At 37.9% G+C, this 20,299-nt stretch overlaps 1 protein-coding gene across 10 annotated transcripts in view; it reads left to right on the forward strand.

The window, feature by feature from the left end:
• The first annotated feature begins 9,498 nt into the window (after positions 1-9,498).
• LOC121320820 (guanine nucleotide exchange factor DBS-like) overlaps positions 9,499-20,299 on the forward strand; it is a 62,457-nt gene continuing 51,656 nt past the window's right edge. For 6 of the 10 annotated variants that reach the window (XM_041259483.1, XM_041259490.1, XM_041259491.1 and 3 more), the window contains exon 1: positions 19,697-20,079. In XM_041259483.1, coding sequence (XP_041115417.1) covers positions 19,929-20,079 — 151 coding nt within the window. In that variant the 5' untranslated portion in view covers positions 19,697-19,928. Of the gene's footprint in view, positions 9,595-19,694; positions 20,080-20,299 lie in introns of those variants that run through there. The other 4 variants (XM_041259484.1, XM_041259492.1, XM_041259488.1 and 1 more) reach the window with 3 other exon arrangements.

Consider the following 20,299-nt stretch of genomic DNA (forward strand, 5'->3'; position numbering starts at 1 on the left):
GAGTTGGGTGTTTTGCTTCGTTCTTAAAAATACATAAATAAATGTTTGTCTGTATGTACCTGAATTAAAGCCTATTTAGAAACTAATGTAAATAAGTCCCTGTGTAGTAAGTATTTATTGAATGGGGGTGTGAAGATGGTGGCAGAGAGAAAGTAAAGTGTGAGGAAATCATTTCACAAAACATATGGTTAGTAAATGCTTCGTATGTTAATGCTTCTTCCAAAAGGTGTCTGGCATAATTGCAGAACTGGCTGGCACAAGGCTCAGGAATGCTCAGTTAAATAAGGACATGGGATGAGTACCAAGGGTCTAAAATGAGCTTCATGAACAATAATTTAAGCCACTGTCGCCCCCAAGTGGTCAAGCTTTTGAATTCCTCCAGAACCAAATCTTGGAAATCCAGGAGACAGTTTTCCTGTTGGTCATTTGTATGGCACTGGCCTTTTAGTGTTGTTTGTAACAATACAATAACAAGAAGCGGCTTTAATGCTGTGTTCTCAATAGTTTGTTTCTACATTGTTCACTTTTTCACATGTGATGATGTCACACTTCCTTCTAAGCCCCATCCATTCATGGAAACAGTAAATGAATGGACCAGAAACATGTAGCTATTACCTTCCAATGTGAAGCAAAGAAAAATGCACAACATGATACACACACATCATCAGATGCATCAGTTTACATGCAAGTGGAATTTTCACAAAGCAATGCTCTATTGACAGGAGTCATTTGAGGTATAATTCATTATAATGAGTAAATACAAAGCAAGCCACACTTCAGTCCAACACTATGAATATGATGCTCATAGAGAAGACTGTAAAATGTTTCTCTGGTAAACTTTGTATATGTGCTGCATTTAGGGTGGCTATCTGGCTCCGGATTTACTGGACGCTTGTGAGACAATGGATTTTCAGAATTCCCCTTAAACTGAAAGTAACGGATGTATAAATTAGCTACATCTTTGCTGAGATTGTGGAATAGCTGTGCATCGCAAACAAGTCACCCTGATCAGCTGCTTCCCATCAGATATATAATGATTAGCTATGGATGAATAGATGAGAAACGGGGTGATGCTTTGCTTGGGAGAGTATTTGCATATTATTGGTGATTAAATAGGGACAAACAAAATAAATAGCGACTAAGTGGCTGCAAAAAATAAATACATAATAATAAGCATTTTATTCATTCTTATTCTAATTTTACACTTGTTTGATGCACATGGTAATTAAGCACCATTATTAATTTTAGTAAAGGTGTAATGGTTAATTTACACATTAAATGCTTTCAGTTTGAAATCCCACTCTGTCTCAAAGTGTCTGGTAAATCTGAAGCCAGATGACCACCCTAGCTGTATTTCTGTTTTATACTGCAGCTTCAATCTATTGAGCTTTAGAAAACACGGGCTGTTTATTTGGAATTAATTAACAACAATGAAGCCCAACATAATATATTTTTAAACTGTAAGCTATAACTCAACAGTGAAACAATGCAGTGTGGTAACTTCACCAGTCAGCGGTGACATACAGATGCTGTGTGCCCCACCCAGGTGAACTATTACTGCGAGTCACTGGCTCCATAATAGGACCGAACCAGGTTAACCAATACCAACCACAGCTTTTCTAAATCCCTGACCAAAGGGACAAAGCCTCACATGCATGGGGATAGAGGAAGCCAAGGATTTGGAATAGAACAGAATTCCTCCCTCAAGCTCTGTGGGGTTGCCCACACCACACCACTGCTCTTATTTCATAATTTGTTCATTGCCGACCTAAAACCCAATTTAGTTCTGATTAACAACTGCTCGGGACGAGGCGGAGTAATATTTTTCATCTGGACTAAAAACCCAATTTGTTCTGATACTTAACAAACTGCTCGGGAGAGGGGAGGGGAGGGGAGGGGGGCGATTCCATGCCTTGAGAGCATCTTTGGGTTTTTTCACTTCTCAATAACTGTTTTCCTAATTTTCTAAATGCAGTCACTCAAGTTATATCACACAGCTTGCGCTGCTCCACTGCACAGTCCCATGGCTCCCCCCCTCTTGTTCTCCTTCCTTCGCTAACTGGCCTGCTCGATTGTTTTTCCTGAAGGTGTTTATCTTTTCTGAATGAGCTTTCACTTTACACATAAACAGCAGATGCTTCTGTTGCACTCGTTCTCTAATTTCAGTACTGAATCAGCTGACAATGTACTAGCAGTTTACTTTATGAGGATCTAAACCCATATGTCTCCATGTATATATATATATATATATATATATATATATATATATATATATATATATATATATATATATATATATAAAAGGGTAAATCAAATCACCAAAGTGTCTGTTATAGAGCAAAATATTCTGTGACAAAAAGACCTCAGAAATGTTTACTGCAAGTCAGCGTTTACACAGTTCCAGTCTCAAACATCAAAGGCTTCAACAAATCAGACCTCTGACATCTCCTCCAGCAGCAGTACACTCTCACTGATAAGAGACCTATTTTTTAGTGTGCTCAATTATTCTATTCTATTCTCCCCCCAATTTGGAATGTCTAATATTTTTGTTGGTACCCGTAGCAATTTCTGGCAATTAAGATGTCAAAATTTGCCACCTTGTCAGAAATTGCCACCCTTCTTTATGCTATGGGGAAATATTGGAAGTCAATTCTGACAGGTTGTACTGCATTGTTACAAAATTCCATCATTGTTTATTCTATGGAAAAAGCAGGTAGTAGATTCTGAAAACCTGGATGTTAAAGCGTTTCTTTTTTTGTTATTCCACTATGGCCAGGGTCAGATTAACATAGGGGTGTTCAGGGCTGCAGCACAGGGCCTAGGATTATCAGGGGGCCCAAAAAATATACATACTTTAGAATACAATATATAAAATAAATAAGTAGCGCATGACTGTATGGATCGGAACAGGGCTGCATTTACCAAGCTGTATTCAATGGAGCCCGGCTGGCCTCCAAATAGAATTTGTTGAATAATTCTAAGGCCTCTTACTCCCTTGCTGTAACGGTACTGCACAGCAACACCCCCCGAAATGTTTCACATGGTAGACTGTATATTGCTCTACTTGTTTCCTCAGAATATGCAATAAACCGCAAAAGGTTTACTTCCTAGTCCGATTACCTTTAAATATACAGTCAGCACTCAGATATCCGTTATCTGGTCGGTCACGTTTTACCGCCCTTGTATTAAGAATAAAATCAATCCCCATTTTATATATATATTATCAGTGCCCTTACCCGTCACACGTGATTTCCGACTCCGTCACCAGTTTTGTGATCCAAAGCCCATCTTTTCAATGACACAATTTATTTGAATATCCGTCGCAGCCTGCGTTTTTTTTTTTTCTCTCTGCATACCAAATCAGTCTGAAGAAGTTGCTATTAATAGACAGAAAATAAAACTACCCGCTACCAAACCACTACCAGTGTTTACTGCTTATAAACATGCATGTCTGGCAATTTCTTTATATTTTATCTCTATCTTTTATTTGTTGCAGTTTGCCATATATTTGACTGTTTGCGGGGAGTCCAGCGTTGTTTACGTTGAGGTTTATCAAGCGAACCAGACTCGGTCTTTACGTGGACTGTCAGGTTCGTTTCTCAAGCACACTTTGTTCACACTTTACACCAAACGTACTGAACCCTCTAAATACCCAGTGTGAACACAGCGACTGATATAATTAAAATACTAATTAAACTTGTATACATGTGCGACAGTGCTTAGAAGCGTCAAAGTGCAAGCACCATACAAGGCTGTCGTACACAGGTGCATCCTGGAAGTTGCTGAGTGTTGGAGGGCGTGTTAATGATGATGGAGAAGGTAGTAGTGCCAAACTTCAGCAGCTATGTATCCGCGCTCTTTGCCACATTGTGAGTTATGTTAACTTTTCGCTACACCTGCAACGCTGTTGAAGCAGGTACTGTAATATTCTCTGCGCTTCTGTTAAGCGCAGACGTGTGTTGTTGTGCATACCTTTGCGAATAGACAAACTGCATCTGAGAAGTGATGGATACTATTGTACGAGTTCTGCTGATTCATTAGCTACTTATTCTAGAGTGATATATCGATATTCACAAATTGTGTTTATACGATTGTGTTTGTTTTCATCTCGATGAAAACAAACACAAACAAATTATATAAACACCAAATGATAAACACAAACAAATTATATATATGTATGTATAATTTAGCATACGGAAATGGCAAAAAAAGACGACAGTCCTTTAAACACCAGATTGTCTGGATGCTGGTTTTTATCAAAATAGTTATTAGAATTACACGTTGAATTGATTAGTGCTTTTTTAATATATTATTGGCTGACACTTTAATTTGTATCATGTTTTCGTAGCTTCTTCACTTCGTCCCCTTAGTTGAAATGCCTTATTGACTTGAGTCATTTGATTACTGATAGTTTTACGCGCCTCAATACAATATTGTAAGTTTAAACGTGATGGACATCTGGGGGGGGGGGTTGTTTGTGCAGGAGAGGGAGCATAGCAGTGGTGTTTGGAACTCGTAAGCGAGTTAAGCGTTTAACCTGTCTGTATCCGACCGGAATTTACGGTATTTAAATTGAACTACGATAATGTGCTGCTGCTGTTTCTCTCTGGTGTTCCCACGCCTGCACGGACATTGTGTGTTTTATTCTGATACCGGTCAGTGTTTGTTTTATTATTCCGTAATGTGTTTCGAGTAAGATAATACATTCTCTACCTCGAATTGGTGTACAAACCCTTTTATTGAAGTGTGCACTTTGATTTCAATCAACAATTTCAAAAATCTGTACTGACTCTGCTGGTAAATTGAATAGTCGTGGTCTTCCATAAGGATCTTGAACAATAGGCTGCTGCTACTCTTATCGTGCGGCTCGCTAAATACATTTCCATTGTTTCGTATGTATCGACTGTATTCTTGGTGACACTGTTCCCTGTGTTTTAGATCTGCTATCCGAATGAAAAGAACTCGATATCTTATGTAATATTGTATTCACACACACACACACAATTATATATAAAATATATTTTAAAACTACTTTTGTGTCTTGAATTTTGTAACCCATTTGTGTACATAATGTATTGTGTTCTGTAGACGAGGGACACGGTGACCAGTGGACACCTGTGGTGTTCGGTTTATTTGTTAATGACACATCTTGTGTTTTTTGACAACCACATTATAGGATACCGATGTCTCTCTTCATTTTAAACTGCTGGAGGTTCAACACCATTGGCCTGTTTAGTCGTCGCCTGTACGGCAGAAAGGGAAACAATGAAGATGGAATGGAAGATCCAGAACACCAAATGGAAGTATCTGACGTCACCCAACTGGTCCCATGTAAAGAAGTAGTTGTCAAAATAGGTAAGGACCTTGGAACTACTTAAAGGTAAAGAGGGAGATATTGACACAGCCTAAGGAAAGCACCCCAAAGATATTAACAGCATCAGTGCACAGATAAATATGTTAATCATAAGGATCCTATAATTTAAAATGTGTAATTAACAAAAAAAGTTCACTAGTTTAAAAAAAAAAAAAAAAAAAAAAAAAAAAAGAGGGCGTGGGTTTCAGAGTGTAATGCATAACAGATCCACAAGGTGGCAGTACAAGCAAAGTATTTGATGATGCTATTAAAGAAAATGTCTTTTGAATTTAATTGCTTGAATTTAACAACACATAGAAAATGTGTGCCAGTTCAATTGTGACCTTGTGTTAATGTTTGGAATTATTTTTTCCTGAAGTTTCTGTGCAGTTACACAATTGGATTAGATTTTGTTCAGATTTTCAGGGCTTGTTGAAGCACAGATTTCAGTAGAAAAAGCAGATGGAAAAACCCTTGAGCCTAGACGATAAACTAACGATTCTCTTCAAATGTCGCAGCAAAAAATGCTTGCCTTTTAATAGAGGAGCAGGATGACTGTTAATAACCTTTTGTTCAAGCAAACTGAATCTCCGTTTTGGGGAAATTAAAACCTAGTATACTAAATGTTTGCTTTCTCCAATGGTGTGCAAATTTGCCATTCATTAGTTACTGTTGTGGAAGTTGAAGACAAGCAAGATTGTATTGGTTTGCAGTGGTAAGCAAGTGACAGCTAGATGCAGACAGCTTGGCAACCACTAATTTACATATAAAGGAAGGTAGAGAGTTGGAAAATGAAAACCAAAATGTTCAAGCCCTAGTTATGATTCAGTTTATCTGGTAAGGTTCAGCGACTTATTACCATTGGGGCAGCCCACAGCACACACCACTGCTGTGGTATTGATTTTATTTTGTTAACTAAACAAGCAAAAACCAATTGCCTTTTTAATGAATGCTTTTGCATTACAAACCCAGTGGATACAGCATATTGTTATGGGTGGATCTCAAGGCAGATTGTTTCAACCCACAACAGTACAGTTTGTGAGACGTTGAAATCCAGTGCCCTCCAGACAGGAATTTGTTGGCTTGTGTTTTTGGTCAAACAGTATGAGAGGCTGTGAAGTGTCTGATTCCTCTGAATGCCTGCATTACAAAAACTTGTGAGTTAACTTCAAGTGTAAGATCAGGAATGCATCGGCATTTTCTCACAAGTAATGTAGGGTGAACATAGTCCCATCTGGAGGAATTGTATTCTTTTTCTGTGGGGCGTAACAAAGCTGGAATCTCCACATGCAGACTATTACTTAAAGAACAGCTTATTTCCACTGGTGTGTTTTCAGTTAAATGTTTTTATTTCCTGTTTCTGTCATCACTAGAGCGGTACAAACTGGTTATTCGATTCAGGTCAAGCTCTCCACAGGTGAGGGTCATTGGTGTTGACTGGGCTAATTTACCATTCTAAATGAAACAAGTGAAGAAACAGTTGCTTGGGTTTGTGTGGATTACTGTTCTCCACAGATTTAAGAAAAGCAGCAGTCCTCACAAACCAAAGCAGCTTTTGCTTCACTTGGAATGGTCAATTTAGCCTGATCAACAGCAATGACTCTCCTCCAATCATCCGCACCTAATTTTTGTGGAGAGCTTGAAAGCAAATCTGTTCGTGCAGCACTAGTCATCATATATTGTTTTAAACAGAAGTTTGAAGCACTCTTATGGCCTCAGAATCATGTCTGGTCTTCAAGTACATCTGGTACACCAGAGTGTTACCTTTTAGTGGATCTAAAAAAAATACATCAGCAAAAAATCCTACTTGGAACATATGTGGAGCATGCACTTTATTTTGTTCCATCAGTATTTAAATTGTTAATGACATTGCCAATGAAGAAACCTCATTGTTTGGCTTTACTGTTAATATCAGACTGTTTTCTCCTTAGAATATAGTTTGTCTAAATGTAGTATATGATCTTAAGTTTGTCCGGGCATCCTCCTATCCCAGGGTCTTGGGTTTGACCTTGCGGCTGAATTTCCAGCCAAGTCTTTGGATTGTCGATTGTTGTGAAACTTCACCGTTCCTGGAGGTTTTGCTACCTTTTTTATTATCAATATGAGCATTCGGGGATGGAAAGAAGACTCCCATTGCATAACCCAGTTAGGCCGTTCCTGGTTTTGCTATGAGTTTAATAACACACCTAAGCTTATTATTACCTATACACTGGGACTAATCAAACATCTATTAAAAACCTGGACTGCGTGAAACTTCTATGCAATAGGAGTCTTCTTTCCATCCCTGATGTTGTAAAAGAACTGATTTGGAATTCAGTCACACTGTAGTACGTATGTAAGTGTTGAAGTTTCACCCCTTGCACTGTAACAGTAAATTTCTATTGAATGGATCCACAGTGTTCTCTACTCAATGGACTACCAGCTGAGCGAACAGGGTGCTTGTTTGCTATGTTTTGTTTTTAGTAGATGTATTTTTAAACAGGTCCTTAAAGAACTGGACCAGCAATAATTACTTAATTATGATATTCGTCTTGGTCATAATTTTTAACACCTTTTGCAATCGCACACGGCACCTGTCCTGACACCATTTTCTCAAATCCCATGTATCGTTTACTGTATGTATCATCAACCTGACATGAATTTATGTATCATCAACCTGACATGAATTTATGTATCATCAACCTGATATGAATGGTTGAAGAGACACCGCCATACAATTTGGTCACGTTGAGATAGAAGGACCCAATTTAATGATGTAGCGACCCTTTTTTAATGTCTGTCTAGATCTGAGCAGAAACAGTAACTGAGTAACAGCTGGTGGAAGTGCCCTGGTCAGGTAGGGTTAGGTCCTTTGCATTGATCTCAAATTCTTGCCTGGCTGGAGTCTGTACCATCACTAGATATAGATAGATTGACTTGCTTTCCAGTTGACACCTTTTGCAATCTGTTTACACAAGGCTATTATCACACGAATAAATTACAATAGTCATGCCTGTGATGGAGATTACAAAATAATAACTATTTTATGATATTTATTTCACTCTTCAAAGGGTAAAGGAGAAACTATGACCAAAAAAAAAAAAACTTAGATTTTTGTTCTGGCAAATTCAAAATATATAGGTCGTCTTGTCTGTATAAATGATGCATATCTGTGGAAGTTATCTACAACCTTTCTGAGAAAGGAAATAGAACTCCTCTGTAGATGCCAAACATCCCACAGAATCGTTTTGATATGGTATGGTTTGAAGTCGTACTGGTTTGTAAGATTCTTCCGTAGGCGTTTGAGGCATCGCATCCTACACAGATAATGGTTTATCATTTTTTATTTATATAAGACTGACATGACTGCTACATATTTGGTAGTTCCCACGATGCCAGTCTGTAAAGATATGAACCATACGATTCTTGGAATGAAAAGCTGTTCTAGAAGCCATTAGAAAATGCAAGCCAGCCAATCGATGCAAGAGTTGACAAATTTCCCTATAAATTTAAATATGTTGGCCTCAGTTTTTTTTTTTATTCAACTTCAGGTTTAACAGGGTGTCTGTGAAGTGTGTATTTTGTATAACTAAATTTCTCATTTTAAAATGTTGATCGCTACATAAAGTATATTCCACTTTCTACATAAGGTAAGAAGACCAAGTTGTGACAATTTTTTTTTTACCACTCCGTTGGCTTTTTTTCACTTCTGCCATACATTAGAAACACCTGTAACTAAATCACCAAACCAAAGTACTGTCACACGAGGCTATAGTTTCATGTGACTTTGTTATGTGATATGCACCCTTAAAATGAGTCATTTTTAAATGAATCTATGCTTGCAGGAGAAGGTAAAATACAATGTGCTATTGTATTTGCAACTCTGGGCTGCTTCATATTGATTGAAAATGTTCCTGTTTCTATGCTTGCTGCCTGAGCAGCACAGTAGAGTAGAAAAATGTGTGACCATGACGCTAACATTCATGATTCTGGCTTCAGGCAGCATCATCTCAGTGTTTGATCACAGAGTACACTGCGGTGGAGAGCGAGGCTGAGAGCGAGGGCATGTAGTGACACCTCTTTTGTATTTCCAAGGACTCTGAAGTAATCGAAATGCAGGGCTTTTAAATGATCCATTTAGCTCTGAGGCACAGGGTTGAAAGAGCGGTCCTTTTTCTGAAGAATGATATTTTGGACAAGGAATGAAGAAATGACCCTTGAAGAATTGGTGCAGAGATTGAATGCGGTTGCCAAGTGCACAGGTAGGGGGAGCAGCTAGCAGTTTTAGAATGTATATACATCAATGTGCTGCTTTTTGTTTTGTAATGAAATTTAAATGATTAGTGTATTTTCTGTATCATTCAAAGCTGTGTCAGTTTTTTTTCGAATACCTGTAGGTGTCCCTTTTTAAAATCAATCCTGTTTCAGAATGTTGTGCCTTAAACATGTGCATGTTATAATTTCTACTTCAGTCTGTATATAGGTTTGCTACAGAAGTTAGTTGCTATTCCTTCCTTCTGTTATTTACATATTGGGGGAAACTATAGGAGAAGTTTTATGTGGCGCTCTAAGCAGCAATAGATGATCCTGTTTTATTGTAGTCTATTTCATTTGTCTTGTACATCTCGAATGAAAGACCAGTTTCAGATTCCAGATCTAATGATTGAATAAGAATAAACAATTGTAAAGGTTATTTTGCTGAATTACCTGTCATGGTGTGGCCATGGTAGATGAATGATCACCTGATACAGTTTAGCCTCATCTCTTGCCGGAGTTCAAAGTCACTATAAGGTTAAATTACTGATACTTCAAATAATAAAACCTTTTGTATATTGCACGGTTTTAGACAACTTGAGTTTAATCTATTCATACGTTTGTTTGAGTGGTAGTTTGCATTCCACAAGATGTACTTGTAGGGTTAAATTGAATATTTGAAAAATCAAGATTAAAGTGAAATGGATTGTAAAAACAGTAATGGGTAATGTCCATAATATTTAGTTCCTTCTGGTTACACAAAGTCTTAGGTACTTAAAATCAAGAGACCTGGGGAGTTTGGAGACTGGTCATGAATTGGACACTTAAATATCCTAGCTAAAAGATATTTTGGGAAGTATAAGGGTGCTAAAGGATGGCTATTGTTGAGTTCATTTCCTGGTAATGTGTTGTGTACAAATCACCTTTTTAAGTACAGAGAGATAGGAGACACCTGTACATTACATAGTGTTGCATGTTTGTACAGGTATTTGTGTTGTATATTGGGGATGCATGTTTGTGGCCATTTACTCTCTATACCTTTTATTGACCTTAAGAATGTGTGCAGCTTGACACTTTGTAAAGAACAGTATAGCTTTGTTTTAAAATCTGGGTGTTGCTTTTTCATGTCTGGTGCTTTACAACATGTTCTCTGGTTTCACACATGATGATTAACTCTAGTCTTCAACTAATGTTACTGTAGTGAAGGTAGTCCAAGATGCTAATTGCTTCGAAACAATAGCCGTGCATCTCATGACTTAAAAGCAAGTATGTGGTTTACAAATGCAGAGCAGTGTTGAGACTTCCTGTTAGTTGTGGCTTCATCTACACTGGTGCAGAGTTCCAGTTTCTTGGTGGACCAGAGTTTTCTGTAACCCTTTTTATTGCCTGTGCTGCTATGTTTAACCAACAGTAAGGAGGGAGGGGGATGTTTGCAAAGTGTCCTGTTTTTATTTTTTTTATATATAAAGGAGACTTCTGCAATATGCTCTCCTGACATAAGTGATACAAATGGGAATGGAGTCCCGGACATGTCTTCTGTAATATTTAAAAAGCTGCATCTCCCCGTTTGAAATCGTTGTCAAGATGGGCAATGGAATGTGAAAATAAGTCATTTAAGAAATACAGTACATTTAAAGATATACTATGTTTGTCTGTCTGTCGCACAAAGCATTTTATGTAATTGAAGAATGTCCTTGCCAAGTTTCATCCCAGTTATTGATGGTATTAAAAGCTATAAGTATATGGAGCCACCATAAAGTGTGTATGTAAAGATTACAGGTTAAAGATTTTTACACATGCATTCCGTGGATGTAGGTCATGGGCATTTACATTTTCACATTCCTGATGTGTTACTGGAAGCTCTGAATATGTATTGGCAGGGATATATTACTCACCTACTTGTTACCATAGCAACATTGCCTGTGACGTTGTGGTCTCCTCTTGATCCTGAGTGCAGGGCTGTTCGTAGCAGACACCATTTATTTACCAAATTTTGGAGGGGCAGCGTGAGTGAACTGTTCCCTTATCAATATTGCACTATATCACGTTAGGAATCGTGTTGATCGTACTCCTAAAAATGAACTGGCTGTTAATTAGTCTAAGACAACCCCCTGGGACCAGATGCTAAAAATAGCTGTCAATATTCTATGGGTTTGACAACCTGCTTTCTGGAATTGGCAGTGTATTCAGAGCTGTTTATAGAGTGGAAAACCTCTTTGTGTAGTGTTTGTATTTCAGGCTGCAATGCACGGCAACTGTCATCATAGATTGAATTCACTGTACCTGTTCACCGGGCTTCAGCTAGGACAGAAAAAAAAGACTGTGTTTCCATGCGTTTTGTAAAGAGGCTAACCCAAGGTAATTGAATGAGAATTATTTATTAGATTCAGCTGCCAGATTAGATTTAGTACATATATTGATTTCTTTGCTTGTGTCCATCCTTACAGAGAACCCAATGGATCATATTAATGGTGGAAGGACAGGTGTGTGCTAATTAGAGGAGCTCAGTTAGTCTTTTGGTAAAGACAAATTCATTTCTATTTGCTTATAATGGTTAAATGGCTGTGTAGATTAGGGATATTGTAAATTACCTTGATGTCTTGACAAAACGTCCTTCAGTCTCGGTGATTCTGAGGAAAGTTCCCTAAATGTATTTTTCCATGTAAAACTGCATATATGAAAAACAATGCACAGTATCTTTATGCAAACAAGTGCAGGAACCCCTTTTCTTTTTGCCATTCCCTTCTGTGGATGCATATACCTGATGAGGGACATGTTGAGGAGATGTTTGTAATGTTGTAGATATTTCACACTTACAATTTTACGTATACCTGTTCTGAAAATCTTTGTCATGTCCTAGAGGCCTTTCAGAACATTTCAAAATGCCAAACTCTACCGTATTCATGTTTATCCCTATGCAATATATTATAACGTTAGCGAGCCTTGGAGATGTCTCAAAACACCAATTAAATTGTACCCCAGTGTACCCTGAGGTTCAAGTTACTGAGCACTGCTATCTGTATTTGGGCCCTTCAGCATAAACTGTTCCAGTCTTCTGAGAGTTTGCTATAACATATGTAGTAAAGCATTGCTTTTTTCAATTCTCATATAAACAACATAGTGTTTTAAAATGGAAGTAAAACCGTTATGGGGTAACTGAGCTCAGTACTGTATGATTAAACTTGCCACAATCTGTCAACTGAGGCAGGAAAAGAAGCAGTTTAGATATGTAATGTTGAAGGGAGTGCAGGAGACCATTTGGTTGTAAAAGTAAGTCAGTAGGATATTTCTGAGGAATTTTAAAAATAAGCTGCACGATACCCAAAATATACTGTGTATCCTGCAAGTAGGGACTTAGATTGAATATATATATATATATATATATATATATATATATATATATATATATATATATATACATATATATATATATATATATATATATATATAGACACACACACACACACACATATATATAAAAATAAACTTGCCGGGTGGGGAAACAAAAAAACCTGCTGAAGTTCAAGCCCTAAACTCCTACCGATAAGCGATAATTAAAAGCCATCTGGGAGAGCAGAGGGACATGAAAAAGAATATTGAAGAGTGAATAAGAACCTCTAAGATATATCCTTTTATCCTTCAGTCAGATTGGGAGTTATTGCAGAACAATCAAAGAGGAAATCAAAGTGAGAAAGAGATGTTGTTGTTCTTATACTTCCTATTTGTACTACAGAGAGAGGACACTCACGAAATCATAGAGTCAAAGCCCAATGTCTAACTTCAGAACCAGTAGCTAGAGGTGCTGTGTGTTTGAGATCCTATAACTAAAACAGTCGGCTTTATTGGTGCAGATGGGAACACAAACCCTTGGCCATCATGGACTGCATACTAAATACAGGTGAATTTCATCACAACAAATGCACCGTGGTTCTGATATGAATGACCCAAAGTAAACAAGTACAATAAAACCCCAAAGATAAAAACACATATGAATGGAGGTCCATAAAACTGAAATGTCTAACTCGGATTTAATGTATGTGTACCACATTAATAAAAGATATCCCTTTTAACATGAGAAATAATAAAACAAAAGCCAGGAGGTCTGTGTTTATGTTTCCACAGCATCGGATCGTCAGTTCTTTTTAAAGTAGCAAGGAGCCCTGACCTCTTTAGAGTAGTGACCTCTGTTGGTGAGGTATCTTTTGAGGTTCTACCTCTAAAGGGAAGTCAGTAATAAACCTAGACGAGATCGTAGGCAATTTCTGCTGCATAGAGGCCACCTAAATACATGCAGAGGGAACCGACAACACAATTCCCAAACTAGTTTTATTCTATAAAACTAACTGTGATTTACTTCCCCAATTTTCAGTTTGTGGACATGTTTAGCAAAAGGAGTTATATTAAAAATAGGCTATACAGTACATGACACAAGTTTCTAAAACTGTTGCACATTCTCCTTTTTGTTTCACGACACAAGTAACTTTTAGTTAAATGCAATGCTGTAGTAAACCAGGCACTTAACCATCAACAGCAGGGATATTTCTAAATAGTGTTGCATAATTGAGAAGCAGTCTTCAGATTCAGGTTTTGCCTTTTACAATTTAGTATGTTTGTATGAATGTATCAGAAACCAAGTGTCTTAACTAAACTTTGTTCTGTATTTTTTTTATTAGAATCGCAGCAAACCAATGCATGTTATGCAGCTACCTATGAATAGGAAAATGCTTCTTGTGACTGCATTGCACCATAAATTTGACCCAAGTTTTAGATGAATGGTTGCGGAAACCATTTTTTGCAATGTAAAAAATACATTGATTGCAATTGGAGAGGGCTTGCTTAACAGTGAAACCACATTGTTTTTTCAAGTTAACATATTTAACTTTGGATTTTTAAAATCAATTGACCTATTGCTTGTTTCTTTTACTTTTATAATGCAGATTTACAGTTTGTGTTTTTTTTTGTTTTTTTTCTTTTGTATTCTCATTGCTTTGCATTGTACCTTCTTAACTCTGCAGTTAGTCCCTCCTGCCACTGCAGTCTTGCACCCACTCTTACAAGCTGCAGATTTTTGGCAGTCCAATCTCTTAATTATCTGTCTATCTGTCTATCTATCTATCTAGCTAGCTAGCTGTAACAAGCATGTTAGAAACCCTCTGCAGTTTGTTAGAGATGGTTGCTATGGAAGTACAGATTGTTTCTCTGACATATCTAGTCACCATGGAAATGCAATTTGAATTTCTCTGTCCTGGAAACACCCAGTCCAAACATGGTTTATTATACATGTTACATTTGTACTCTATATTGTAAACTAAAGCATTACCTGACATAAGATGTGCCTTCTGTTACATATTTTAATATAAAATTCCTGTTAAGGCAATTGGCCTTTTGAACCTTATTGTACGATCATGTATCTTCACAATGTAGTGATAACCCTCAACAGTACATTGAAAAGGCTTCTAGACAGCTGTTTAGTGTTTGTGGGTATATAACCATCAGTTTTACTTTCTAACCATTAATAAAGAGCGACAGTTAATGTCACAGGTTCATAAGGAAGGTACCACCAAGTTACTTCAGGACTGTACTAGACATATTCCCTCTGCATTACTGCATGTGCAGACCTGCAAATACTAATTATAGTCCAAATCCCATCAGAAAATCCCTTAGGATAAAACATGTACTGGGTTGGAAAATGGACTCCGGGGGCGGCTAGGAAGAATGAATGATGAAACATGGCTGAATCTTGCAATTGGTTTTGGGCCCTGAATTATTTCTTAAAATTCCTAAAATTATTATTACAGTGCAGGCTGAGCTGAACGAGGAAATATCACGTATTTGTATTGCGTCTACTTTCTGAAGTAAAGGTGGTGAAAAACATACCAGTTCAACACACTTGTATAAAATAGAAATATTGCGCCCCCCCCCCTCCCCCCCCCCCCTATTTTCATTCATTCAAACACACACACACATTATTATATATATAATTATATATATATATATCTATATGGTATATAATATATTATATATATATATATTATATATATATATAATATATATATATATCTATATATATATTATTTATGATAATGTTTTGTAAAACATTAGGGACAAAAAGCTCCTTTATCTGAATAGCTCCTGACTAGGTCCACTCCGGTGAAAGCTATGATCCCTTACTGATGTAACCTGTTAAATCCACTTCAATCAGTGTAGGTGAAGGGGAGACAGGTTAAAGAAGGATTTTTAAGCCTTGATACAATTGAGAAATGGATTGTGTATGTGTGCCATTCAGCGGGTAAATGGGCAAGACAAAAGATTTAGTGCCTTTGAACAGGGTATGGTAGTAGATGCCAGGCATGCCGGTTTGAGTGTGTCAAGAACTGCAACGCTGCTGGGTTTTTTACACTCAGCAGTTTCCCATGTCTATCAAGGATGGTCCACCACCCAAAGGACATCCAGCCAATGGCAGGCCAGTGGTTGAAAACGGCTCATTGATGAAAGAAGTCAAAGGAGGCTGACAAAAATTGTGCAGAGCAACAGACTGGCTACTGTTAGTCAACTGAAAGTCCAGTACAACACTGGTGCCAAAAGACCCATAAAAGAATGCACAACTCGTCGTACCTTCACACGAATGGGGTATGGCAGCCAACGACCTAACAGAGTTCCACTTCTTTCAGCAAAACACAAGAAACTGTGGTTTCGGTGGGCTAAGGAACGAAAACACTGGACACTGGAGGATTGGAAAAACATTGCCTGGTCTGATGAATCCCGGTTCCTGTTGTTTCATGCTGATTCACCACTATACCACTGCCCAACATGTTGCATTCAAACTAAATATAAACCAAGAGAAATTAACAGGAGTTCTTCTTTTGGAATGGCCTCAGTGGCAGTGAATTCAGAGAGAGAGAGAGACAGATAGACACATTTGTAGAGGAAATACTAAAGTCAATACGAGTGATAGCAGATATTAAAAGAGAGGGGTTATAAACTTAACATTAAATACACATGCATGTTCCAACCGAAGATACTGTACAGAAGATGATTGATGTGCTATTATGAAAATAATCCACAGACTGCTACCAAATTTGTGACAGTGCAGTGCAACTTTTCAGCATAGGAAACATTTGCCTGGTAATTTGTATCCACTCCCTGCGACAAGTTTAGATTGACAAACTAGTGCAAAAATAGGCATCTGCTATCAGTATAGTGAAACTGACTGTTCCCAGCCCTAAACACATACAGTTTCTCAGGCAATTTTCAAGTGCAGGTGCTGGAGTTAAATAGTAGACTTAAACTTTGCTAGATCGTACCATTTTGAATTCATATTGGGTGCAGTGACTGGTGTAACTTAATGTTGCTTTAGTTACATTCGGTTTGCCATCTATAATTCAGCCACACATTTGTACCTAGTGAAGTTGTTTGAGAGAGAGAATCCTGAAAGTCAATTAGCAGAACAGCACACAGTTAATGAACCTGCTGGGATTGATCTTCAGAACACTGCTGGAAGAGGAAATAATTTCCCATGTGGAGGAGGCAATATTACATGGCATCAGTATTTAAATAAGTGAGAGTTCAGACTTCTGAATCAGCAGTTCCCTTGTGAAAGTTTACTGTAGTAAAAGCATTGCAAGCATGGTAAAGAATAAGGTATGCAAAGCATATTAATAAGCATGGCAAACCAGGGTAAACTATTAGTATAACCATAAGAAAAACATGGTAAAACTGCAAAAATGCCATGGTAAACTTTTATAAGGATTGCTTGTGTGCACAGTAAGGCACTGCCATACTCAAACAGTTGGTTAGGTGTTGCCTTACCAGTTAATTCCTCCGGTCCACAGCTGACAGGAGATGTAGTGATTCGACAGCACAAGGGAGGTGCATTGTACCAGTCCTAGACCACTGAATTGATGAAAAGGTGTTATCTACGTGTATCCAATTCACACACAACATCTTGAAGTTACTTTTTGCATGTATAAGCTGCTAGAGAGAGAGCACTTGCAGTGGTAGTGATGATTTTGTGTTTATGCATTCTAGGCTCCTTATCAACAGCTTTATAGTTATTGTTGAACATGTGGTTATTTTTGTAATTCATAAGAATTTTTCGGTTTTCGAAGACTCATTTTAATGTCAGATTGGCAACACACATTTCTAGAGCTTTCCCCTGCAAAGTTTTCACATTTTGTTGGCATCGGAGCGTACTCCACGACGCTTTCAAATTAGACTTTACATGTAGAATCTATCCAAACTACTCCACATTGATAAAGTTAAATGCATGTAGAATATAAATTTATTAAGATTTACAGAGAAAAACAGATTAATCTCAGCTTCATAAGTTTTCAACACCTTTGCTACTGCAGCTCTAAATCAGCTCAGGTGTAAATGATTTGTTTGAAAGGTCACAAAATTAGTGAAATGGTTTCAGCTAGTGTGTACCAGCAAGTGGTTTAACTTGTAGATAATTTCCCTCCGGTGTGTAGACATGTAAAGACAAGCTGCAACTCACATAGTGATCCAACAAAGCAAGACCAAGGAGCTTTCAAAACAAGTCGGATGAAGTGGTAGAGAGGCACAGAGCAGGAGAAGGGTACAAGAACATTTCAAAGGCACTGATTATCCCTCTCAGCACAGCGAAGTCCATCATTAAGCAGTGGTAGGGGGGGAATACTTCTGCAAACCACTTACATACATACATACATAGAGCCAGCTGTTATATATAATTTTTTTTTAAAATATATATTAATATAATACTTCTAGATTTGTAAAAAAAATTATTTTTATGCTTGTTTATTTTTTTCTTTTTTCCTGAAGTGATGTAGGAGGGAAATCTGTCCTTGTAGAGGATGTAGTTAAACGTATCTATGTGGAAAGTTTGAGTGCCAAGCCAAGCACCATTACCAGCTTCCCTTTGTCTAGGGACTCTGTGGCCAGAGAGGCTTTGGAATATCACAGTCAGTCCCAGAGAGGCAGTGTTTGTTTCCCTTCCTTCCTTCCTTCCTCTTCCAATCGCAATGCTGAGCATGCAGTTGCTTAAGATTTTCTTTTTCTGTGCTCTTGCAGGCTGCTGCAACCTAAGGTTTGGGTTTCCATGTATATGTCTTTCTCTCTTAATACAAGTGTTTAGTCTTGAGTTGTTCCTGTTCCAGTTTTTATCAAAGAAGTGTCTGCATTGATTTCTTCTCCTGATTCCCCGGCATCAGCAAAGAGTGGGCTCTCGGGACAGTGTGGTTTTGTAGCAAGGAAAGGAGGTAGTGCATTTAAGACAGTCAGCGTTATGCTACAGCTAACTTGCTGCTGATTTTTTACAAGATTTTTTTTTTTGCTTTGTTTTGTTTGTTTAAAGGAGGTAGTGCATTTAAGACAGTCAGCGTTATGCTACTGCTAACTTGCTGCTGATTTTTTACAAGATTTTTTTTTTTGCTTTGTTTTGTTTGTTTAAAGGAGGTAGTGCATTTAAGACAGTCAGCGTTATGCTACTGCTAACTTGCTGCTGATTTTTTACAAGATTTTTTTTTTTGCTTTGTTTTGTTTGTTTAAACCGTCTGTTTCCCTCCTGGGAAACGCATGAGAAGACGCACTTCTGGGGCAGAATACTGTCCCCCGACAGCCTGGTGAGAACACTGCAGCAGTTACAGCTCATCTCTAAGCTGAAGGAGAGAATTTTTTTTCTGAAGCTTTCCATCACAAGGTTTTTTTGGGGGGGTTTTGGGTTATTTTGAAGCGTTTCATCAGGGTCACAGTTTGTAAAGTAAAATAATTTCTCCTCTTTCACTTGCGTAGAGGCACTTGGAAAACCTTGGATTTGTCCTTTTTCATTAGTCTGCAGCATTTGCAATAGCTCACCTGCATGATTAGGCTGTTGCTGTCTGTAGAATGCTCTGTGGTGGCAGACAGTGGAAGTGAACACAATAGGAATAGTGTAGTGTGTTTTATAGCATTTGTTTAGCTCTTTACAAAAAAAAAAAAAACTAAAAAAACAAAGTCAACAGGAGAATTATCAGTTGCATCGGGGGGGGGGCTTTGTCTAGTTAAACGGGAGCAGTGAAATTAAACAACCAAAGTTATTCATTTCTTTTGAGCTCACAGAAGACATCAGATTGGTATTTGGCTGCAAGTATAATTAGCCTGTGTAAGGAGATTTGTGTTAAGCTGCTATCAGCCTGAGATCTGCCTGACTTTCATCGCCTCTGAATGGAGTCCTATTCTGGGATTGTCTGGCTTCTCCCGGAACCTCTGAGCTGCCCCATGGAACGAATAGTTTAAGCCTCCCAGCCTTTTATTTGTCCCAGTGGCGAACCAGGTTTTATTTTTTTGCAAGGACCTCCTGTTGGTGTACACATTAATTCTACCCATGTCTCTGCACGGACTGTTAAAGGATGGGCAAGAAACTCATTACAGCATCTTTACCCAACTCAGCCAATTCATTCAGAGTCTTTCTGCTACTGTTCTGGGCTCGCTGCCTAGGGGAAACTGGAAAACAAGCTCTCGGCCAGAATGGTCTGGTGAGCTGGCTGTTACGTATTTGATTTGATCTCTTGCTTTGCTGGCTGCTGTCTTGTTTTATACTTCATGAAACAGTTTAAAGTGCTGCTAGACACTCTTGCTTTTACTGTGTGTTTCTTTTTCTGCTTTGTTTGGAAATGTGTGTGTTCTCCGCTTGCTGTTTCCTCAAGAAACCTGCAGTTTAAATAACTGTGATCTGATTAGTGCTGCTTCTATCGG

This window comes from Polyodon spathula, chromosome 9 (assembly GCF_017654505.1).
Source record: "Polyodon spathula isolate WHYD16114869_AA chromosome 9, ASM1765450v1, whole genome shotgun sequence".
Lineage (NCBI taxonomy): Eukaryota > Metazoa > Chordata > Actinopteri > Acipenseriformes > Polyodontidae > Polyodon > Polyodon spathula.